Source organism: Hyla sarda, chromosome 10 (assembly GCF_029499605.1).
Source record: "Hyla sarda isolate aHylSar1 chromosome 10, aHylSar1.hap1, whole genome shotgun sequence".
NCBI classification, from domain to species: Eukaryota; Metazoa; Chordata; class Amphibia; order Anura; family Hylidae; genus Hyla; species Hyla sarda.
This window is the reverse complement of record NC_079198.1, coordinates 43,623,485-43,649,517: the sequence shown is the minus strand read 5'-3', so window position 1 is coordinate 43,649,517 and position 26,033 is coordinate 43,623,485. Positions and strand designations below refer to the sequence as shown.

Genomic DNA, 26,033 nt, shown 5'->3' with positions numbered 1-26,033 from the left:
TCTTGACCTACTATCCCGTCTTCATATCCCGTCCTCTTATCTCGACCTCCTGTCCCGTCCTCCTGTCCCGACTTCCTATCCTGACCTTCCCAACCTCCTATCCCGACCTCTTATCCCGTCCTCATATCCCGTCCTCCTATCCCGTCCTCCTATCCCGACCTCCTATCCCGACCTCCTATCCCGACCTCCTATCCCGTCCTCCTATCCCGTCCTCCTATCCCGTCCTCCTATCCCGACCTCCTATCCCGACCTCCTATCCCGACCTCCTATCCCGACCTATTATCCCAACCTCCTATCCCGACCTCCAATTCCAACCTCCAATCCCAACCTCCAATCCCAACCTCCAATCCCAACCTCCAATCCCAACCTGCTATCCTGTCCTCCTATCTCGACCTCATATCCCATCCTCCTAACTCAACCTCCTATCCCGACCTCCTATCCCGATCATCCCGTCCTCTTATCTCGACCTCCTATTTCGACCTGCTATCTCGACCTCCCATCCCGTCCTTATATCCCGACCTGTAATATGTGTACCAGGTATTGAAATATCTCCAGCCGTATAGAAGTTATGTGGGAACATACATTTCCCATTGATTTGCATGGGACTTTAATCAAAAACCCCGACCCTCACAAATAGGGGTAGTTAATGGTTAAATTAACTATCCTATATTTTAAGGGGACATATAAGTAACATGTGACCAAGTATTATCGAAAAACCCAACCCCTTTTTCACCCCCTTAAGGGTGGAATTTCAAAAAATCCTTTCTTATTCCTTGTCTTAAAAACAACACGCAAAAATTCAGGTTTCTAGGTCCTAGGGTTTAGGCTGGGCGTTGATGAGTCAGTGAGTCAGGTCTTCTCTTTTTATATATAAGATTTAGAATCTTTATTTTTTTGCAAAAAGTCGCACATGTGCCTAAGCACTTTTTTTGTGTGACTTTTGTGGGTAAGCAAAAAGTTACATACAGCCTTACCCAAGAAAATTTCAGTTTTCACTTTGCAGTGGTCACAAATTTATGATATGACAGTCGCACGTAGGCAAAAAAAAACAACATGTAGGCAAACCTCTTACAAAAAGCTGCAAGCCTGTTCCAGGTCTGACCTGGAATACAAAACTACTGTACATGAGCAAAATGAAGTCTCACAAAAATCTCAGCTGCAACTTTCTATTTTGCTTATGTGCTCCAAATTTATCAACCCCCTGTGATATTTATCATACTATGTAGCACATAAGCAAAACTGAAGACAATGCCTCCCACTGAGCTTTATATATATATATATATATATATATATATATATATATATATATATATATATGATTCTATTCTATTTCTTTTCCAGATTATGAGGCAGATATCTTGCCTCAGTTGTAATTAAGTCGTAAGTGAGAGTAACTCACTGACTTGTAAGGTAGAGTGTTGTAGACATGCTTTATAACAGGGGTGCCACTCACGACATGCAGAGTGCTTTTGAGTGGCACGTATGGGGGAGGGATTGCAGGTGAGAGGGAGAAGGTGCAAGTGAGAGGGAGAAGGTGCAGGAAAGGGGGAGGGGGTGTAGGTGAGAGGGAGGGGGTGCAGGCGAGTGAGGGTGTGTAGGTGAGGGAATATAGGTGAAAGGGGGGGTGCAGGTGAAAGGGGGGTGCATGTGAGGGAGGGGTGTAGGTGAGAGGGAGAAGGTGCAGGTGAGATGGAGGGGGTGAAGGTGAGGGGGAGGGGGTGTAGGTGAAAGGGAGGAGGTGCAGGTGAGAGGGAGGGGGTGTAGGTGAAGGTGGGGGTGATGATATGGAGGAGCAATGGCTATTTCACTACCTGGTTACCTACCCAATTACCTGCTTCGCTACTTCCCTACCAAGCAACCTACCTAGTTACCTGCCTATTTCCCTACCTGGCAACCAACCTAGTTACATGCCTGGCTATTTCTCTACCTGGCAACCTACCTAGTTACCTGACTGGCCATTTCCCGACCTGGTAACCTACCTAATTAGCTGCCTGGCTACTTCCCTACTTGGCTGCTACCTTTTTACTTTCCTGGCTATCTACCCACCTACTTAGCCACCATGCTACCTACCTAAATAGCTTCCTACCTATATAGCTACCTACCGACATAGCAAGCTAATTACTTTGCTACCTACTTGCTACCTACCTACCTATATAGCTACCCAGCTACCTACCTACATACATAGCTACCCTTCCCTACCTACCTGCTTAGCTACCTACCTATGAACTTACCTCCATATCTACTTACCTGCATAGCTACCTATCTACCTACTTGGCTACCAAGCTAGCTACCTATATCTAAAGAAAATCGCAGTAAACCAAAGTATAAAGTGCAGAATTTGGAATGGAATAAACTCCGCTAAACAGTGTTAAAGAGCAGGCTATGTTTAGTCCCCTCTCATGCTTGATAAAGGCAACTACAGGTCGCTGAAATGTAGCCTGCTCTGTAACACTATTTGCAGAAAAAAGGATGCTGTAGGACCAGCTGGAAGATGATGTCTTCAGGTGCTCTCCAAGGGAAGTAAATAATTGTACCCGAAAGCGGACCAGTAAAATAAAAAAGGATTTATTGATATACAAATGGACAACGCATTTCGAGGGGCGGGACCCCCTCTTCCTCCGGTCCAGTGGATAACGACAGTGATGATTTTTATACCGTTTTAACCCTCGAAAATCACCTGTCCATATAAAACTGGTGTAGCGGTATAAAGTAAAAACAATAATTGAAACATAAAACATAAACATGCTACAATAATATATATATCCAAATCTTACAAGAATGACATAGATTTCAATGAAAGATCCTAATAAAATTTATTTATCGTAATTTTCTTTTCTCCATTGGCTGTGAAGTAAATGGATTGCAGCTTCATCTGAATGCATAAGTACTACTTGTGTTCATTTTCAGTGTATGTGGAAGAAATGAGAAATTGCCCTCTCGTTACGCGTAGCTGACAAACGGCCTGCCTGAGCAGGAACTAGAACATCCCGTAAGGAATGGGAGACTGCTCGGCACATAGAAGTACAAGAGTGCTGTAGGGCCAAAGTGCTCCAATAATAGAGCAGCAGAGACATCTCTTTTTCCAACACTTGTAAACTCCCTTTTTCTGAAGGGTTTCACTAGACTTGGACTTTGATTTCATTTGTCTTCTCAGGCGACTCTGTACAACAATATTTTGCAATGATGGAGCCCTCCTGAAGGTCACACCCGGATTCTCTGGTAGTATGTCCTTCAGGTGAGTATCAGAGGTTAACATTCCCCAATGTTTCTTGAGTATTTGTCTCATGCTTCGTTGTCCGGCTGAATATGTGGTAATAAAATTGGTATTCAATTTAGTTGTTTGTAATTTTTTTGGTGATGTTTTACATGATCTTTCTCTCACTCCTCTTTGTGCCACAATTCTTTTTTTAGATGTGTTAGATGTTCCTGTGTTGACCGACCTCCTCCTGGGTAAGTAATTTCATTCTCTGATAAGCATTTTCTATCCGTTTTTTATGGATAACCCTTCGCTCCAAAAGTTTTTTTTTTTTAATTTTCGCCTGTTCTGTAAAAGTAATTTCATCAGTACAATTTTTTCTTACTTTTGTAAATTGACTGTATTGTATATTCTGTTTCCATTTCCGGTGGTGTCCACTTAGAAAGGGGACATAACTGTTGTAATCTACGGTTTTAAAGAAGGTAGATGTTATTATTTCATCTTCACGATGGGCAATCTGTAGATCAAGAAATTCAATTGACTTATCAGAGAGATTGGGAGTCAGGGAGTTTCCCCAATCATTGGCATTTATTTCCTGAACAAGTTGATGTACTGTTTCTCCCGTTCCTTTCCACAATATAAACAGGTTATCAATGTATCTTTTATAGATCACTGCATGTTCGCAAAACAGTGGGTTATTAGTTATAAATTTCTCCTCGAACTTCCCCATAAAGAAGTTTGCATATGAGGTGGCCACACGGATCCCCATAGCGGTTCCTCTTATTTGATGGAATGTAATTCCATTATAGGTGAAGAAGTAGTTGTGCAGAGTCAGCTCGAGGCATTTCATCAAAAAATCTAACTGTTCTGGAGGAATGTTTGGATCCCATTTTAGTACTCAAAATCCCTAGGTCATGTTTTATATTAGAATGCAAAATGAAGAATTGTAGACAGCACTCACCCAAATGGAAGCTTCAAAATATTCTTTATTGAACAGACAGTTGCAGTGTCAGACAGGTGAAGAAACAGGAACGCTGAGGACCTCACGCCCAGGGGGCGTGCTTGGCCTGGCGTAGTACGGAAGTTGGATAGACCTGTACGTTGAGGTCCTTGGCGTTCCTGTTTCTTTACCTGTCTGACACCGCCACTCTGTCTGTTCAATAAAGAATATTTTGAAGCTTCCATTTGGGTGAGTGCCATCTACAATTCTTCATTTTGCATGTTTGGATACACTCTTATGGTCCTGGACTGAGCACCACACGTATTGGATTTGCTTCATACTTTTACACCTGTGGCTGCCCACTTGCCGTGGTTGCCTTTGGTTCATTTTATATTAGAATATAACGCAGTCCATTGTGACTAATAACATGTCATTTTCCCATCTGATGTTTTTTAATATGGAGTTTAATTGATCGGAATTTTTCAAGAAACTTGGAAGCTTTTGGACATGATCCTGAAATATGAGATCTAAGTAATGAGAAATGTTACAAGTAGCACTATTTATCCCTGAAATGGGGGGCCTGCCAGGTGGAAATTGTTGGTTCCTATGTACTTTTGGCAGATGATAATAAAACGGAGTCGAGGGATTTTGGATAAACAGAAACAGCTTCTTCACCTATAATGAAACCAGGAAAAGGAGAGTAGAAAAAACAGGGGTTCTAGACGAGCACTACTGCTGGAATAAAAGGATTCGGAGCGCCAATGAAGCATAGGACAGTTTATTGTGGTTTAGAGCAATCGGATAACGCGTTTCGGCACCAGCATGTGCCTTCTTCAGGTCCATAAAACAAATGATTTCGGCATCCTGAAGCCTATGTTGAGCTATGGTGCTGTGGTGACGCCACCACAGCACAACATAGGCTTCAGGGCGCCAAAATCATTTGTTTTATGGACCTGAAGAAGGCACATGCTGGTGCCGAAACGCGTCAACTGTCCTGTGCTTCATTAGCGTTCCGAATCCTTTTATTCCAGCAGTAGTGCTCGTCTAGAACCCCTGTTTTTTCTACTCTCCTTTTCCTGGTTTCATTATTTCCGTAGCCCCTCGCAGTTACGGACAAGGGGACTCGAGCAGCACAACTGCCGCTACTACCTTCCACTTCACACTCGCCAGGTGAGGTGCTGTCACCATTGATAACCTCAGCGGGACATCACACCACACAGAGTGCAGTGGTTCCTGACAATTCCACCACGCCCCCATCACCCACAAGAGAGCGCCCCAACCTTTCTTATTGCTTCTTCATACTTCACCTATAATGGAATTACATTCCAACAAATAAGAGGAACCGCTATGGGGACCTGTGTGGCCACCTCACATGCAAACCTATTTATGGGGCAGTTTGAGGAGAAATTATTATTAATAACCCGCTGTTTTGCGAACATGCAGTGATCTACATAGATGACCTTTTTATATTGTGGAAAGGCATGGAAGAAACAGTACATCAACTTGCTCAGGAAATAAATCCCAATGATTGGGGAATTTCCCTGACTCCCAATCTCTCTGATACGTCTATTGAATTTCTTGACCTAGAGATTGCCCATCGTGAAGATGAAATAACAACCTGTACCTTCTGTAAATCCATAGATTACAACAGTTATGTCCCCTTTCTCAGTGGACACCATCGGAAATTGAAACAGAATATCCCTATGGTCAATTTACAAGAGTAAAAAAAATTGTACTGATGAGATTACTTTTACAGAACAGGCGAAAATTTTAAAAACACCTTTTGGAGCGAAGAGCTATCCAAAAAAAAACTAATAGAAAACGCTTATCAGAGGACGAAATTACTTACCCAGGAGGAATGCCTGTCGGTGAACACGAACATCTAATGAATCTAAAAAAGAAGAATTGGGGAACAAAGAAGAGTTAGAGAAAAATAAAGAAAAATCTAAAACATCACAAATAAATTAAACACCAATTTTATTACCACATATTCAGCTAGACAACGAAGCATAAGACAAATACTCAAAAAACATTGGGAAATATTAACCTCTGATCCTTACCTGAAGGACATACTACCAGAGAATTCAGGTGTAACCTTCAGGAGGGCTCGATCGTTGCAAAATATTGATGCACAGAGTCGCCTGAGAAGACAAATGAAAACAAAGTCCGAGTCTAGTGAAACCCTCCGGAAAAAAGGAGTTTACAAGTGTTGGAAAAAGAGATGTCTCTGCTGCTCTATTATACACGATCAGAGCACCTCCTTCAGCAGTATGCGCACAAGTGAAATCTTCCCCATAAAATATCATATGACATGCCAATATGTGGGGAGGACCTCGCAACGACTACATCAGAGACTTAAGGAACACAGGTGCCACATAAAAATAACTGTATGTGCCATGGCCTTTCCAGACATATCACGGTACAATATAAGGGAAAAAAAGAAGCCATTCTCCATTGTACCTATGGATTATATACCAACACATACTATAAATAGAGCTGAAGCTTTAGCCAGAAAGGAGATGTTTTGGATATACTCCCTACAAACATTACAGCCTCATAGTTTAAATGAAACAACAGAGGTCATCTATTAATTCCTGACCCTTCTAATCCAGACAGAATGATTATTTTATGTTGATTTTAGTACAGATAACAGCTATCCTGATATCACATTCAGGTGTGTTTCCACTCCATTTTTACTGATGATAAAAATGTAAAATACAAGTCTTATTATAAGTTACGCCGAGCGCTCCGGGTCCCTGCTCCTCCCCGGAGCGCTCGCGGTGTTCCTCTCTCTGCAGCGCCCCGGTCAGACCCGCTGACCGGGAGCGCTGCACTGACATTGCCGGCGTCACTTACCTGTCCCGGCCCCCGGCTGTCATGTCCTGGCACGCGCGGCTCTGCTCCTTAGGGCGCGCGCGCGCCAGCTCTCTAAGATTTAAAGGGCCAGTGCACCAATGATTGGTGCCTGGCCCAATTAGCTTCCACCTGCTCCCTTGGCTATAATACCCCACTTCCCCTGCACTCCCTTGCCGGATCTTGTTGCCTTGTGCCAGTGAAAGCATTTAGTGTTGTCCAAAGCCTGTGTTTCCAGATCTTCAGCTATCCACATTGACTACGAACCTTGCCGCCTGCCCCGACCTTCTGCTACGTCTGACCTTGCCTCTGCCTAGTCCTTCTGTCCCACGCCTTCTCAGCAGTCAGCGAGGTTGAGCCGTTGCCAGTGGATACGACCTGGTTGCTACCGCCGCAGCAAGACCCTCCCGCTTTGCAGCAGGCTCTGGTGAATACCAGTAGCATCTTAGAACCGGTCCACCGACACGGTCCACGCCAATCCCTCGCTGACACAGAGGATCCACATCCAGCTAGCCGAATCGTGACAATAACATTTTTAGTTTAAACAGCCATTTCCCTTAAGTCACCTCCAGTATTGAATCTCATCATTTATCGTTAGGCATTACTGCCAGCCACTATGGCATTTTACTCTCTCCCCCCCCCCCTTTTTTTAGCACAGTTATTAATATTAACGTTAAAAAAATAATGGTTCTTCAGGACACATTGGCTGTTTTTATGCCTACCTTTACTTTTATACTAATGTACTCGAATGTCCGGATTTTCTCCAGATTTTTACTGTATTGTCTCCTTTATAATATGTATCTACAGCTGTATGCCATCTCCATTATTAGTCCCGCATACAAAAGTCTGTTCCTCACGCTATATCATACGGCTGAAGTGTCAGCAATGAGAGTTGGAGCACTTTGGCCCTACAGCACACTCGGGGAGTTCTATGTGCCGAGCGGTCTCCCATTCCATATGGGACGTTCTGGTTCCTGCTCAGGCAGACCGTCTGTCAGGTTCACTTAACTAGAGGGCAATTCCTCATCTCTTCCACATACACTGAAAATGAACACAAGTAGTACCTATGCATTCAGATGAAGCCTCAATCCATTTATTTCACAGCCAATGGAGAAAAGAAAATTACGCCACAATACTTTTTTTTAGGGTCTTTCATTGAAATCTATGTCATTCTTATAAAATTTGGCTATATATTATTGTAGCATGTTCATGTTTAATGTTTAATTTATTGTTTTTATGTGAATACCGCCATACCATTACTAGATGGACAGGTGATTTTTGCGGGTTAATACAGTATAAAAATCATCCCTGTCTCTGTTATCCAATAAGTGGACCTGAGGAAGTGGGGGTCTCGCCCCTCGAAACATGTCCTTTTGTATATCAATAAATCCTTTTTTATTTTACTGGTCCGCTTTCGGTTACAATTATTTACTTCCCTTGGAGAGCGCCTGAAGACATGATCTTCCAGCTGGTCCTGTCGAAAGGACAGGATCTGATGCCAGCTGCCCTCCATACCTCCTAGCCACACTGTTGGCTATAAGTGCATGATGGTGTTGTGCTCATATACAACACAGAAAGGTGAGTGTTGTTGCACTACAGTGTACACTACCAGAGAGGATTAACGCCACATAGTTGCGCCTCTTTTTCTGTTTTTGTTTTTTCTGTTTTATCTACTGTAACACTATTTGGAATGGAATAGACCCCACTGAATTCTGCACTTCTGGTAAGTGCACTGGAAAAATGCAGAAACTAAGATGTTTGTCCTGCAGATGCTGCAGAGATGGGTTTTGGCTGGAAGAAATCATCATGGTGGTGTGAGCCAGAAGGAGAACAGAAGGAAAGAGGACACTGCCGACCGTAAAAGACGTGAATTGCATTATGGTGGAGTCTGATTCTGTGCTCTGTATTATACAAGTCTGAGTTAAAAGCACAGCGAGAACAATATTTAGGGAAAATTCTGAAAAAAACAATACCCTGTGACAAGCCACACCCCCAAAAAAACACCCACAGCAAGCCACACCCGCAGCAAGCCACACCCATATTGCCGACACACCGAGAAACCTCAAAAAAAATTTGGCCACAGCACTACCAAAAGGTTGCCTACCCCTGCTTTATAACATGTGGCACCACTATGCATATCCTCATCAACTTATATATAAAAGTACTTTTTAGAGCTTAGTATCAATATTAAACTATATGCAGGCCCTCTACAACGGAATTGATAAACAGGAGAAGGCAAAACTAACCACTGCAGAACGCCCCTGGTAACTGTGACCCAATATGAGTACGAGTATTAAATTAGAGTATGTAATCATTTAAAAGAGTTCAGTTGTATTATGTGCACAGGACCTGATCAGTAGTGGCGATGTGCAGGAAAGGCACTACTGTGCTTTCCTAATTTGTTGTAGTGATTAGTACATTTAAACACATACTCATATATACTCATATAAAAGATTGTGATCAAAGATAGAAATACAGTGAATTTTAATGGTTACATTAACATGTCTAGCAAAAAGGGTCACATTGTTACTCTATGTTACATAAGAAAACAAAACTCTGTATCAGATGACATCAGTGGTTCCAGAAAAGAAGCCATAACCTTTTTTCTTTTAGCCTACATTCCAGTATGTAAATATTTCATTCTTTACATACTAACCTGACATACGAGATGTATGAACTCCATTGCAGATATGTTGGAATGGTTTTAAAGCTGACAAAGAAGCCTGAGAATAGTAACACTGGTATTGCCGTAACTGGTCCCACAAAGGTTGCAACCTTTGAAGAAAAGAAAATGTTATTCAGTATAGTTAGACAATGCTTACAGAGTGCTGTGAAATTTGTTTGCGCTATATAAATAAATAATATTAAATGTGGAATTAAGCTAGCAGATTTTCTATAAATCATTACCTGCTTTCAGTCTAACAACCATAAATAACAGGTTTATGCCTGACCTTGTGTCAGAACCTGTTAGTTTACAAATGTAGAGAAATGGATCCCGGTACTCACTATGGCCCACATTTATTATTGCAGTGCAAGTTAAGCATTTTTTTTACACCTTTTTTTTGTGTGCTGATAATGTGTAGGAGCACCAAATTTATTAAAAAGTAAAAGAGCTTTGATAAATTTTGTGCAGGTCCACATTTTCTAAAATTTCTGTCTACACATACACCAAAAAGCTACACGATGTCTGGGCTGGTGTAGTTTTTGAGACTTTTCAATGGCTTTGCGCCTTTTTTTGCTCCTTTTTACAAAAAGGCGCAATGATAAATCCCTTCCATATCATGTCTATTGCCAAAATCAGTGGATTGCAACTCAAAATCAGCAGAAATATATAAACAAAAAGGGGGCAAAAAAAGGCGCAAAAAACCCTGCTTGTGCCTTTTTTGCACTTTTTTTATAAACACAAAAAACAGTCTAAAGACAATGATAAATGTGGGCCTATTTCATTTTTAATGAGGAACTGTGTTTATTAACGCAAGAGGAGTTTCGGCTATGCAGCCTTATTCAATTGCAAACAAAAATAAAACAAAATGGAACTCTCTCTCCCTCTCTCTCTCTCTCACTCTATATATATATATATATATATATATATATATATATATATATATATATATATATAAAGAAGACCATAGTATATAGTAGCAAATATGAAAGCATAATGTAGCAAAAGGTGATAATCTTCTGAAATTTGATTCACAATGATTGTGAATATTGCTGCGATTTTATCGTGAGAATTGCTTCATTAAACACCATTTAGTGCGGTCAATGCTCCAGGGTATCTAAAATGGCAGATCCACATGTGAGAACATGGGCCAGAAATCCTGGGAAGTAGATATGAAGCGCAAAATTCGACCCATATGTCAGGCGCTGTTCCAATTTCCAAGGTCAAATAAACGTAGCCAAAGCAATATGGCGGTTAAAGTGCCAGCAGGCACTATATTTATTTGAGTAAGAACCAATGACGCTTTTCAGAGGTAGAACCCTCCTTCCTCAGATTGGCATGTGCAATGAAATACAGACAAAATATTTATAGGCAAACAAAATGGATGCCAGGTCAAAGTGGGAGGAGTAAACCCCTTCCACCTACACCATGACTATCCGCATAAAACATTAGAAACTGAACAAAGATCACACCATAAGTAATAAAAGGCATAATGCACAAAACATTAATACATAAAATATGCATGAATATAAAAATATAAAGCCATGACTGTAAGGTTCAGCATGCCTGTTCACTTCATGACCCGGCAATGCTATATGAAAGAGAGGCTGAATGAACATCCTTGTAAATAAACAAATGACGTGTTACTCTATTCCTAGAGTGAGGCTGGATGGAGTGGAGAGACACTGTAAGAGGCCGTAGTGATTTATTGTAACAGATAGTGTTTATACACAATTCGCTGTCACTGCGAGTAACATGTATGGCTAATATGTGCTGGCATCTGACAGGGGCATTGCTGCAGGGTGATGCAGTAACTTAATTCGCACAGATTGTATGTGTGAGAGCAGGACACAGCACATCACTGCACTCTGTTGTGGTCCGGAGCTCTGAGTGCCTGGCTGATCAGCAGAGAGGAGAAGAGAGAGGCAGAACAAATGTAAACAATGTAGCACATGTAGTAGCGAAGTAGCCATCACACAGACAGAGCACAGGAGAACTGTCAGAGTGTGTAATAGAAGAACAGAGAAGCACTGGTGAGATATAGATCAGGATTAATTTTGAATGGCTGCTAACTTAACCCCTTAAGGACATGTGCCGTAAATGTACGGCGCTGCTAAGAAGTACTTAGCGCACAGTGCCGTACCTTTACGGCACAGCTTTCCTGGATCACTGCGTCTCTGCTGACATCTATCAGCAGCCATCCTGGCATATTGCCCCAATGTCGACGATCCCAGCAAATCGCCAGTCAATTCAGACGTGCGATTTGCCGCTATTCCGGGTCAATCGGGTCTCTGGTGACCCGGTCACCTGGAAAAAAAGGGTCCGAGACAGCCCCATTCACCCTTACCCAGCAGGAGTCAGGTGGCATGGGTGCCTTCTCACGATCACGTGATTGATCAGTCGGAACGACCGTCCAATCACGGACCTGCTGGGTGGTGATCGGGACGGCGATCAGAACGGAGATAGGCACCGGCGGGGGTCTCCTACACTGCCCTGGTCCGGCGGGGGTCCCCTGACGGTGACAGGAACAGCAGGATCGGTCCCGGGGAGGTCCCGGCGGAAGGATACAGTAGGAGGAGAGTACTGTTCACCTCGTACTGTTGCTTAGCAACAACTCACAGCATGCAAAGCCAAAGGGCATGCTGGGAGTTGTAGTTTTGCAACAGCTGGAGTTCCAACTACAACTCCCAGCATGCCCTTTGGTAGTCTGTGCATGCTGGGGCTTTTAGTTATGCAACAGCTGGAGGCACTTATTTCTATGAAAAAGTGTGCAGCCAGTTGTTGATTAACTACAACTCCCAGCATGCACAGACTACCAAAGGGCATGCTGGGAGTTGTAGCAGTGTGCCTCCAGCTGTTGCAAAACTACAACTCTCAGCATGCCCTGTCAATGCATGCTGATTGTTACAGTTTTGCAACAGCTGGAGACACATTGGTTGTGAAACCGAGTTTGTTACCTAACTCAGTGTTTCGCAACCAGTGTGCCTCCAACTGTTGCAAAAGTACAACTCCCAGCATGCACTGAGAGACTGTACATGCTGGGAGTTGTAGTTTTGCAACAGCTGGAGGCACACTGTTTGCGAAACACTGAGTTAAGTAACAAACGCTCAGTGTTTTGCAACAAATGTGCCTCTACAACTCCCAGCATGTATGGTCTGTCAGTGCATGCTGGGAGTTGTACTTTTGCAACAATTGGAGGCACACTGCTTGCGAAACACTGAGTTAGGTAACAAACTCGGTTTCACAACCAATGTGTCTCCAGCTGTTGCAAAACTGTAACAATCAGCATGCAGTGACAGGGCATGCTGAGAGTTGTAGTTTTGCAACAGCTGGAGGTCCCCCCCATATGAATGTAGGGTACATTCACGTGGGTGGGTTTACAGCAAGTTTTCTGCTGCAAGTTTGAGATACGGCAAATTTTGAGCCTCAGCTCAAACTCCCAGCTCAAACTCACTGTAAACCCAACTGTGTGAATGTACCCTAAAAACACTACACCGCAATTTAGGCCTCAAATGCGCATGGCGCCCTCTCCCTTTGGAGCTCTGTCGTATTTCAAGGAAACAGTTTAGGGCCACATATGGGGTATCTCCGTACTTGGGAGAAATTGCGTTACAAATGTTGGGGGGCTTTTTCTCCTTTTACCCCTTATGAAAAGGTAAAGTTAGGGTCTACACCAGCATGTTAGTGTAAAAAAATATATATTTTTACACTAACATGCTGGTGTTGCCCCAGACTTTTAATTTTCACAAGCGGTAAAAGGAAAAAAAGGACCCCCAACATTTGTAACGCAATTTCTCATGAGTATGGAAATACCCCATATGTGGGTATAAAGTGATCTACGGGCGCACAACAAGGCCCCGGAGTGAGACCGCACTAAGTACATTTGAGGTCTAAATTGGTGATTTGCACAGGGATGGCTGATATTACACTGGTTCTGACATAAACGCAAAAAAAGTAAATATCCACATGTGACCCCATTTTGGAAACTACACCCTTCACGGAATGTAACAAGGGGTATAGTGAGCCTTAACACCCACAGGTGTTTGACAAATTTTCGTTAAAGTTGGATGTGAAAATGAAAAAAAAAATTTCCACTAAAATGCGGTGTTACCCTACATTTTTCATTTTCACAAGGGAGAATAAGAAAAAAAACAAAAAACAAATTTGTAACCCCATTTCTTCTGAGTATATAAATACCCCATATGTGGATGTAAAGTGCTCTGCTAGCGAACTACAATGCTCAGAAGAGAAGGAGCGCCATTGGGATTTTGGAGAGAGAATGTGTCCGAAATTGAAGGCCACGTGTGTTTACAAAGCCCCCATAGTGCCAATACAGTGGACCCCCCCCCCCCCAACACACACATATGATCCCATTTTGGAAACTACACCCCACACGTAATGTAATTAGCGGTACTGTGAGCATTTACGCCCCAAAGGTGTCTGACAGATTTTTGGAACAGTGGTCCGTGAAAATTTAAAATTAAATTTTTCATTTGCACAGCCCACTGTTCCAAAGATCTGTCAAATGCCAGTGGGGTGTAAATGTTCACTGCACCCCTTATTAAATTCTGTAAGGGGTTTAGTTTCCAAAATGGGGTCACATGTGGGGGGGGGGGTCCACTGTTCTGGCACCATGGGGGGCTTTGTAAACGCACATAGGAAAATAAAACTTACACCCTTGAATCCCATTAACCCCAATAACATAAAGGATGGAAATGTAAAGTGTATGTTCACAAATGCCAGAAGCCTAGCAAATAAAATGGGGGAGCTTGAGGCCTTGATACTGGAGGAACATATTGATATAGTTGGGGTCACTGAGACATGGCTGGACTCCTCGCATGACTGGGCTGTCAATCTGCAGGGGTTTACATTGTTTCGCAAGGATAGAATGAACAGAAAAGGGGGTGGAGTCTGTCTGTATGTAAGAAGTGGTATGAAAGTCAGTGTGAACGATGCCATAGTGTGTGATGATTCTGAGGAGGTGGAATCACTGTGGGTAGAATTACAAAAGGAGGGAAATACTGAAAAAATAATATTTGGGGTAATCTACAGTTCGGCTGCATAAACAAATGAGGGCCGCCCGGGCAGGTACAGTGGTAATAATGGGAGATTTTAACTATCCAGATATAGATTGGGGTCCGGGGTTGGCTAAAACTACAAAGGGGCGACAATTCCTAAATTTATTGCAGGATAATTTTATGGGCCAGTTTGTGGAGGACCCAACAAGAAGTGATGCCTTGTTGGATCTGATCATTTCCAACAACGCAGAGCTGGTTGGTAATGTAACTGCGGGAAAACCTTCGTAATAGCGACCACAATATAGTTACTTTTGACTTAAAATGTAGAAAACAAAGACAGGCGGGGAAGGCAAAAACATATCACTTTAAAAAGGCAAATTTCCCTGGGCTGAGAGCTGCACTACAGGACATAGACTGGGGGGAGGTGTTGTCAAATACTGATACACAAGGTAAATGGGACATCTCTAAATCAACTCTAAATAACTATACAGCTAAATATATACCAAAGGGGAACAAATATAAACGATTAAAACTAAATCCTACATGGCTGACAAATGATGTTAAAAGAGCAATAAACAACAAAAAAATAGCCTTCAAAAAATACAAATCTGATGGGTCAGCGATAACATTTAAACAGTACAAAGAGCTTAATAAAATCTGTAAAAATGTAATAAAAACAGCAAAAATTCAAAACGAGAGACAGGTGGCCAAAGAAAGTAAAACTAATCCTAAATATTTTTTTAGATATATAAATGCAAAAAACCAAGGACAGAGCATGTAGGACCCCTTAATAATGATAATGGGGAGGTTGTCACAGGCGATCAAGAGAAAGCGGAGCTACTGAATGGGTTCTTTAGTTCTGTATACATTATGGAAAAAGGAGCTGACATTGGCCAGGTCAGTGCTGGTAACACATCATCTAATGTACTGAACTGGCTTAATGTAGAGATGGTACAAGGTAAGTTAAGTGATATAAATGTAAGCAAATCTCCAGGGCCAGATGGATTGCACCCAAGAGTTCTTAGAGAGATAAGTTCAGTAATATCTGTACCTCTGTTCATGATATTTAGAGATTCTCTGGTGTCTGGTATTGTGCCAAGGGACTGGCGCAAGGCGAATGTGGTGCCAATCTTCAAAAAGGGCTCTAGGTCTTCCCCAGGAAACTATAGACCGGTAAGTTTAACGTGCATTGTGGGTAAATTGTTTGAAGGACTTATAAGGGATTACATACAGGAATACATAGGGGATAATTGTATTATAAGTGATAGCCAGCATGGATTTACTAAGGATAGAAGTTGTCAAACCAATCTAATTTGCTTTTATGAAGAGGTGAGTAGAAGCCTTGACAGAGGAATGGCTGTGGATATAGTGTTTCTGGATTTTGCTAAAGCATTTGATACTGTCCCTCATAGACGTCTGACAGGTAAGTTAAGGTCTTTGGGTTTGGAAATTTTAGTTTGTAACTGGATTGAACACTGGCTCATGGATCATACCCAGAGAGTGGTAGTCAATGATTCGTACTCTGATTGGTCCCTGGTTATTAGTGGTGTACCCCAAGGTTCAGTACTGGGCCCGCTGTTGTTTAATTTATTTATCAATGATATAGAGGATGGTATTAACAGCTCTGTTTCTATCTTTGCAGATGACACCAAGCTTTGTAGCACAGTACAGTCTATAGAGGATGTGCATAAGTTACAGGATGACTTGGATAGACTAAGTGTCTGGGCATCCACTTGGCAAATGAGGTTCAATGTGGATAAATGTAAAGTTATGCATCTGGGTACTAATAACCTGCATGCATCGTATGTCTTAGGGGGGATTAAACTGTCAGAGTCACTGGTAGAGAAGGATCTGGGTGTACTTGTAGATCACAGACTACAGAATAGCATGCAATGTAAGGCTGCTGCTTCCAAAGCCGGCAGGATATTGTCATGTATCAAAAGAGGCATGGACTCAAGGGACAGGGACATAATACTCCCCTTTATAAAGCATTGGTACGGCCTCACCTGGAATATGCTGTTCAGTTTTGGGCACCTGTCCATAAAAGGGACACTGCGGAAAGGGTGCAGAGACGCGCGACTATACTAATATGGGGCATGGATCATCTTAGCTATGAGGAGCGATTAAAGGAGTTACAATTGTTTAGTCTTGAGAAGAGAAGTTTAAGGGGGGATATGATAAACGTATATAAGTATATTAATGGCCCATACAAAAAATATGGAGAAAAACTGTTCCAGGTTAAACCCCCCCAAAGGACAAGGGGGCACTCCCTCCGTCTGGAGAAGAAAAAGTTTAGTCTCAAGGGGCGACACGCCTTCTTTACCGTGAGGACTGTGAATTTACGGAACGGTCTACCTCAGGAACTGGTCACAGCAGGAACAATTAACAGCTTTAAAACAGGATTAGATACATTCCTGGAACAAAATAACATTAATGCTTATGAAGAAATATAAAATCCCATCCCTTCCCCAATATCGCGCCACACCCCTACCCCTTAATTCCCTGGTTCAACTTGATGGACATATGTCTTTTTTCGACCGTACTAACTATGTAACTATGTAACTATGTAACATGGCCCCCGACTTCTATTCCAACCAAATTCTCTCACCAAACGCTCAATGGCGCTCCTTCTCTTCTGAGCATTGTAGTTCGCCCGCAGAGCACTTTACATCCACATATGGGGTATTTCCATACTCAGAAGAAATGGGGTTACACATTTTTTGAGGCTTTTTCTCCAATTACCCCTTGTGAAAATGAAAACTTTGGGGTAACATCAGCATTTTAGTGAAAAAAAATCTAATTTTTCATTTTCCTTTTATAAATTTAGCAGAAATTTGTCAAACTCATTGTTCCCACTTGTTACCTTCCTTGAGGGGTGTAGTTTCCAAAATAGTATGCCATGTGTTTTTTTTTTTTGTTTTTTTTTTATGTTCTGGCATCATAGGGGCTTCCTAAATGAGACATGCCCCCCAAAAACCCTTTCAGCAAAATTTGCTTTCCAAAAGCCGAATGTGAATTCTTCTCTTCCGAGCACTAAAGTGCACCAGCAGAGCACTTGAAGTCCACACATGGGGTATTTCCATACTCAGAAGAGATGGGGTTACAAATTTTGGGTGGCATTTTCTCCTATAAACCCTTGCAAAAAGGTAAAATTTTGGGGAAAGCCAGCATTTTAGTGAAAAAAAAAAATTCATTTACACATCGAACTGTAACGAAAAGTCGTCAAACACCTGTGGGGTGTTAAGGCTCACTGGACCCCTTGTTACGTACCTTGAGGGGTGTAATTTCCAAAATAGTATGCCATGTTGGGGTTTTCTTGCTTCTCTGGGACCATAGGGGCTTCCTAAATGTGATATGCCCCCCAAAAACCATTTCAGGAAAAACTCTCCAAAATCCCATTGTCACTCCTTCCCTTCTGAGCCTTGTAGTGCACCCACAGAGCACTTGACATACACATTTCAGGTATTTCCTTACTGGAGAGAAATTGGGTTACAAATTTTGGGGGGCTTTTTCTCCCTTTACCCCTTATAAAATTTCAAAAACTGGGTCTACAAGAACATGAGTAAAAAAGGGAGATTTTGAATTTTCTCCTTCCTTTTGCTGCTATTCCTATGAAACACCTAAAGGGTTAACACACTTTCTGAATGTCATTTTGAATAATTTGGGGGGTGCAGTTTATAATAGGGTCATTTATGGGGTATTGCTAATATGAAAACCCCTCAAATCCACTTCAAACCTGAACTGGTCCCTGAAAAATTCCGATTTTGAAAATATTGTGAAAAATTGGAAAATTGCTGCTGAACTTTGAAGCCCTCTGATGTCTTCCAAAAGTAAAAACATGTTAACTTTATGATGCAAATATAAAGTAGACATATTGTAAAGGTGAATCAATATATAATTTATTTGGAATATCCATTTTCCTTACAACAAGAGCGTTTCAAAGTTAGAAAAATGCTACATTTTCTAAATGATCATGACATTTTGAGATTTTTCACCAATAAAGGATGCAAGTAACGAAAATGTACCACTGTGTTAAAGTAGAATATTTCACGAAAAAACTATCTCGGAATCAGAATAATCGGTAACAGCATCTCAGAGTTATTAATGCATAAAATGATAGTGGCCAGAATTGCAAAAAAGGGTTGCGTCCTTAAGGTGAAAAAGGGCTAAGTCCTTAAGGGGTTAATAGACAATTTGTGTTGCAGGGTTTATATACATTTAATGACAGATATATAGTAAATGACCATGATAGCTAGGAGAAAAAAGCAAGCAGAGTGATCACAGCTAAATGAGGGGATACCTGGTAAAATGCAATAAAAGATACCAAATGGTGTTATTTAAATATGACCTGAGCGCAGAGTGGTGACAATGGGGTTTAGATAGGCTGGATGAACAGGTTTAAAAATATAGGGCAAAAATGCATATAAATATTATCTTAATAATGAATATCAGTTTATACCAATTAATAATAAAGTGTATCGCAGAAAATATTAAATATATAAAGTACAAATATATATATAAAATTATATAAAATGAGTAAAATGGACTTAATAAAATATAGGTGGTAAAAAATAAATGTATAATTCATGTTAATAATTAATAAATATATATACAATTTTAATTAATATTAATAAATAAATATCTACAGTACACTTTCAATGAGTTTGTTAAGGCCATAGGGCATCAGAGTCCGCAATTTATAGATCCAGAAATTTTCCCTTTTCTTTAAAGAGGAAAAATGGTGGGGGTCATCCTTGGGAATTCCCTCTATGGGTGTAATGGTAATACATTTAAAGTTGGAACCGTGGGCTTCGATGAGGTGACGGGAGACACTATGGAGCCTAAAACTCAGATTAGTGTTGCTCCTATGTTTAATAAGTCTGTCCCTCAAACATTGTTTCGTGTGCCCCACATATTGGAGGCCACATGGGCAGCACAGCAAATACACCACAAAACTGAAGTTGCAAATGAGTAAAGATCTTATTGGAAAAGTTTCTTTAGTGACCATGGATGAGAATTCTTTAACTTTATTGGTGATAATGTCACAGCATTTACACCTAGAGATCCCACACTTATAGCTCCCAGTAGTATCTAAAAATGTGGATTTAGATTTTTTTATGGGCTTTTAATTTACTTGGGGCAATTATGTTCCTAAGGGATCGGTTACGCCTAAATGTTATCCCAGGTTTGAGGGATAAAAGTTTGTTTAAAAAGGGATCCTACAATCAAATGGGCCAATGTTTAGTTAAAATCTTTTTAAGATCCTTGTTTTCTCTGCAAAAGGTGGTAATAAAGTTCATAGATCAATCTTTGTTGTTGGCAGACTGGCTTGGTAGTTTTTTAACATTCTGGCATTTCCCTGGTTGCAGACACTGATTCTGGGATAATTCATTGGCTCTTAAATAGGAGGTTTTTATGAGTTCCTTGGGATATTTCTTGGCGCGAAACGTATCCCTCGGGATTTTACTTTTTCCAAATAATTGTGGCTCAAAATAAATTTTAAGCCCCTTAAAATAAACTCCTTTTGCTCCTCAGACATCTCTTTATCAAGTTGCAAAAAATTTTGAAATTGCACTAATTCCCAGGTTGTGGTCAATTGCAGAATATAAAGATGAAATGTCCATACTAATCATCATTCCATTGTACTTCTATAATACGTTGGATAAAGTCAGCGGTGTCTCGTAATTGCGATTTAAGATTCAAGACGTGTTTCTGCAGCAGAATGTCTATATAGTGAGCCAAATTTGCAGACAGGGAGTTAATCCCCGAAACAATGGGGCGACCTGGAGGATTCTTTTGGTCTTTAGGTAAAAAATAGAAAAGTGGTAATGCAGGTTCATCAACGATAATGTAATCCTTCTCAGCTTTATCCAACACTCCATTCCCGGAGTGCTTTTTTATAAGTATCGGTGGGATAATAAGATAAGTGTACAAAGTAAGTGGTATCTGATAGAAGTCTCATGGCTTCCTTCATATAATTATCATAGTCCATTATTACGATTCCACCCCCCTTGTCAGCAGGGTGAATTACAATGGTAGTGTTATTAGACAGGTTAGTTAAGGCTTTTCTTTCTTTAGGTGTCATATTAGATGAGTATTGTGATTTAGTTTTGGTAACATTTTCATGGTCCGTAGCTACCATAGCGGAAAAGGTTTCTATGAAACTACATTTTGCATTGGAGGGATAAAAGGTGGATTTTGGCCGTAAGAATGTAGGAATAGGTGCTGGATCTAGTGCTACACTATGGGTATCCAAGGTATTTAACATTTAATAGTGACCTTCCTCACAAAGTTGTTCAGATCTAGAAATAAATTAAAGCTGTCTGCTTTAGATGTAGGACAAATACAAAAGAAAGAGAAGCGCACCATAGTGCATTAACCGGGCAAGTGGAATTTCACAGTAGTTTACTGGAAGCGCTTACCCGGTAAGTTGTGCTAGTGTACCAGGCACAACACTGTTGAGAGTTTCCAAAATGCAGCCAGTCCCACCACCACAAAGGTGAAATGGTAACAGCAACCTCCAAATACTCCCAAGGGACTTCAATAGGCGCAGAAAGGATGAGGAGTTATAGATGTATAAGCGATATCATTTATTTGCAGAACAACGCGTTTCGACGCCAGGACGGGCGTCTTTCTCAAGTTCATAGCAAATGTTGACAAAGGAACATATTTATACAAAAAACAGACAAAAAGGTAATCAACTTACAATGGGCGGTTACTCCGTCTGTGTCAAACCGGATGTGATAATCAGAATCACGGCGCACAGACGGAAGTAATAAGGCGGACTACATACGGACAACATAGGGTAAGTGTATATAAAAATATACATATAAAAATAGAAAAATACATAAATCAATTACTGTAAAAATCTAGCAGCAACAAGGTATACTGGTCAAATTAGTATTATGTGATGTTTTCAATTGTCTCATTCAACCCATCAGGATGGAGACATTTAAGTTTAAAAATCCAGTAGGACTCTTTATGGATCAGTTTTCTAAAACGATCTCGTTGGTCTAGAGAAATAACATCAATAATAGTGAGTTTCAATAAATCAGGGTTGCTATTATGTTTGTGTGAAAAGTGACGTGACACACTATGCAAGAGGAAATTTTTCCTAATGTTGAACCGGTGTGCGTTCATGCGGGACCGCACCGTCTGAACGGTGCGGCCCACATACTGTAGTCCACAAGGACATTCTAACAGATAAACTGCATAGTTGGTATCACAGTTATAATTCTGTCTGATATGGAATAATTAATTTGTAATATTAGATTTAAAATTAATACAATTTTCTTGCATGATTATGCAACACAAACATCTTTTTTTCTTGCAACTAGTGGACCCTGGTTTCTGTATTTGTGTCTGTTGTTTTGCTACAGTCTTATCTCTATATTTGCTAGGGGCCAGATAATTATGCAGAGACATTGGTTTTCGAAATGTAATACGGGGTTGGTCCGGTACCAGATAGGCCAGTGTTTAATAAGAGTTTTCTTTATTGTGTCAGAAGCACAGTTAAAAGTAGTTAAAAAATTATGTTTGATCATGTTTTCAATCGGTTCAACTAAATCTTTGTTTTTACCCTTTGATTCTATAAGTTGTTGTTGTTTCAAATTTTTTGTTTTATTATAAGCTTGCACCAGAATTTGTTTCGGATAGTTTTTTCCTGAAAACGTTTTTGTAAAATTTTTGATTGAACTTTAAAATCGGCATCATCGGTGCAGTTCTTACGAATTCTGAGGTACTGGCCATACGGCACATTACGTAGCCACTTAGGATAGTGGCAACTATAATAATTTAAAAAGCTATTGACATCAACTTGTTTAAAAAAAGTTTTAGTTTTAAAATGGCCAAGGTCAGATATAAAAATTTCAAGGTCTAAAAACTGCACCGATGTGCTGGAAAAATGGGGAGTGAATGTGAGACCCCAATTGTTGTTATTCAGGGTGGAAACAAATTCAAGTGCTTGCACATGCGATCCAGTCCACAAGAAGAAGAGATCGTCTATAAAAATAAATATATTTAAAAAAAGGTAAATCAGGCTGTGCGATGTATTGGGACTCGAAACGCCCCATGAAGAGATTAGCGTAACTTGGGGCGAATCGAGTCCCCATCGCACAGCCTTTGATCTGACGATAAATCTGATTATTAAAATCAAAGGCATTGTGATGTAAAATAAATTGAATTGCTTCAATAATGAAATCGCTTTGTTCTGAATTAAAATACTCCTCCTGTTGTAAAAAATGGGAAACTGACTGTGTGCCTAAAGTGCTTTCAATATTCGAATAAAGTGCTGAAACATCAAGAGTTAAGAAGGAACAATTCTCTGGAATTTGTAAAATGTTTAACTCACGGATAAGTTGAGCCGAATCTTTAAGATATGTAGGTAGTTGAGTGACTAGGGGTTGTAAAAAAAGGTCGATGTAGTGAGACAAATGGCCAGTGATCGACCCGATCCCCGATATAATCGGGCGACCGGGTGGATCAGTGCCACATTTGTGCACCTTTGGGAGGTAATAAAATGTAGCAAGTTGGTGTGTTTTAATAGTTAGAAAATTCTTCTCTTTTTTATTTAGAATTTTTTGGGTGTCTGCTTTATTGATAAGTTTGCAATAAAGTGCATAATAGTCTGCTGAGGGGTCAGAATGTAATATTTCATAATAGTTAGAGTCAGATAAGATGTTATTTGCTTCCTTCAGATAGGCCGATTTATTCAAAATGGCAATCCCGCCCCCCTTATCGACAGGACGAATGATAATGTCAGGGTTAGACTGGAGTGAGGAAATAGCTCTGCGTTCAGGGGGGGTGAGATTATCACTATAAGTGCAGGGATCGGCAGATAGCGATCTGAATTCATTTGACATCATTGTGTAAAAGGTTTCTAAATAACCACCACGATGGTGGGTAGGATAGAATTGTGAAATGGGTTTAACATCTACGTGAACAACCATTTTGGGTGGATCTTGTAATGTTGAAATGTTAGGTAATTGGTTACTCAGATCATCAATAAGGGGATTATACTGTTTTGAAACAATAGAAAAGTGGCGAGTCAAAGTTAATTTCCGAACATATTGATTTAAATCAAGGAACAATTGGAAGTTATCGGGTTTTGCTGTGGGGCAAAATGACAATCCTTTAGAAGTGTCATTTCCCTCTTTTTTTAAAAGATAAGAAGAAAGATTGAACAATTTTATAATCGGTTCTTTTTTTGAGTGGGCATTAGATGTGGTGCTGTATCTATTGCGTTTGTGTTGTTTGGTTCCACCTCTACACCCTCTGTATCGTGTTTTCTTTTTAGTGATTTGAGGTCGGGTGAAAGTGTTGTGACAGGGAAGAAGTGAGTGATTTTCCTGGTTTTTGGGCTGGATATTGTCGGTAGTAACCGGACAACATCGACATGGACAGGGCGGGAGACTAAAAAAGAGTATGATGGTGAGCTAGTGGTAGGATTGAAGGTGGATTCTGGTACTGAACTAGTGTTTGTGATATGATGTTCATAATGGTCGGTACAGATAACTGTCGCATCATGTGTAGTGAGTATAGAAAGATCGAGAGGAACAGTGTGATTGAGTGGTGAAATTGTGTCAGTGACAGGGGTGTTAATAGAATGTGCATGTTCTGAACATACATTTGTGACATTTGACACCAACTTACTACATTTTATTACCTCCCAAAGGTGCACAAATGTGCCACTGATCCACCCGGTCGCCCGATTATATCGGGTCAATTCCTGGCCATTTGTCTCACTACATCGACCTTTTTTTACAACCCCTAGTCACTAGTGTTGCTCGCGAATATTCGCAATACGAATTTTATTCGCGAATATCGCATATTTGCAAATTCGCGAATATTGGCGAATATAGCGCTATATATTTGTAATTACGAATATTGTTTTTTTTTTTTTTAACAGTACACATCACAGTGATCACCCCTCTCTGCTTCCAGCTTGTGTGGTGCAAAGAAGGCTCTAATACTACTGTATGATACAGGTGTGCGAATTTTCGCATATGCGAAAATCTGCATATGCTGATTTTCGCATATGCGAATTTTTGTCTATGCTAATTTTCGTATATGCTAATTTTCACATATGAACATTTTCGCATATGCGCATTTTCGCATATGCGAAAATAAAACGAGAATATTACGAATATGCGAATATTCACGAATATATGACGAATATTCTTCCATATATTCGCGAATATTCGCGAATTGGAATATGGCCTATGCCGCTCAACACTACTAGTCACTCAACTACCTACATATCTTAAAGATTCGGCTCAACTTATCCGTGAGTTAAACATTTTACAAATTCCAGAGAATTGTTCTTTCTTAACTCTTGATGTTTCAGCACTTTATTCGAATATTGAAAGCACTTTAGGCACACAGTCAGTTTCCCATTTTTTACAACAGGAGGAGTATTTTAATTCAGAACAAAGTGATTTAATTATTGAAGCAATTCAATTTATTTTAGATCACAATGCCTTTGATTTTAATAATCAGATTTATCGTCAGATCAAAGGCTGTGCGATGGGGACTCGATTCGCCCCAAGTTACGCTAATCTCTTCATGGAGCGTTTCGAGTCCCAATACATCGCAAAGCCTGATTTACCTTTTTTTAAATATATTTATTTTTATAGACGATCTCTTCTTCTTGTGGACTGGATCGCATGTGCAAGCACTTGAATTTGTTTCCACCTTGAATAACAACAATTGGGGTCTCACATTCACTCCCCATTTTTCCAGCACATCGGTGCAGTTTTTAGACCTTGAAATTTTTATATCTGACCTTGGCCATTTTAAAATTAAAACTTTTTTTAAACAAGTTGATGTCAATAGCTTTTTAAATTATTATAGTTGCCACTATCCTAAGTGGCTACGTAATGTGCCGTATGGCCAGTACCTCAGAATTCGTAAGAACTGCACCGATGATGCCGATTTTAAAGTTCAATCAAAAATTTTACAAAAACGTTTTCAGGAAAAAAACTATCCGAAACAAATTCTGGTGCAAGCTTATAATAAAACAAAAAATTTGAAACAACAACAACTTATAGAATCAAAGGGTAAAAACAAAGATTTAGTTGAACCAATTGAAAACATGATCAAACATAATTTTTTAACTACTTTTAACTGTGCTTCTGACACAATAAGGAAAACTCTTATTAAACACTGGCCTATTGTAAAAAGTGATCCTATTTTAAAAGATCTGGTACCGGACCAACCCCGTATTACATTTCGAAAACCAATGTCTCTGCATAATTATCTGGCCCCTAGCAAATATAGAGATAAGACTATAGCAAAACAAATACAGAAACCAGGGTCCACTAGTTGCAAGAAAAAAAGATGTTTGTGTTGCATAATCATGCAAGA

At 40.4% G+C, this 26,033-nt stretch overlaps 1 protein-coding gene across 11 annotated transcripts in view; it reads right to left on the bottom strand.

The window, feature by feature from the left end:
- ABCG4 (ATP binding cassette subfamily G member 4) overlaps nucleotides 1-26,033 on the bottom strand; it is a 522,357-nt gene that overhangs the window by 78,053 nt on the left and 418,271 nt on the right. For all 11 annotated transcript variants that reach the window (XM_056543428.1, XM_056543421.1, XM_056543422.1 and 8 more), the window contains one exon: nucleotides 9,646-9,764. In XM_056543428.1, the coding sequence (XP_056399403.1) occupies nucleotides 9,646-9,764 (119 nt within the window). The remainder of the gene's footprint in view (nucleotides 1-9,645; nucleotides 9,765-26,033) is intronic.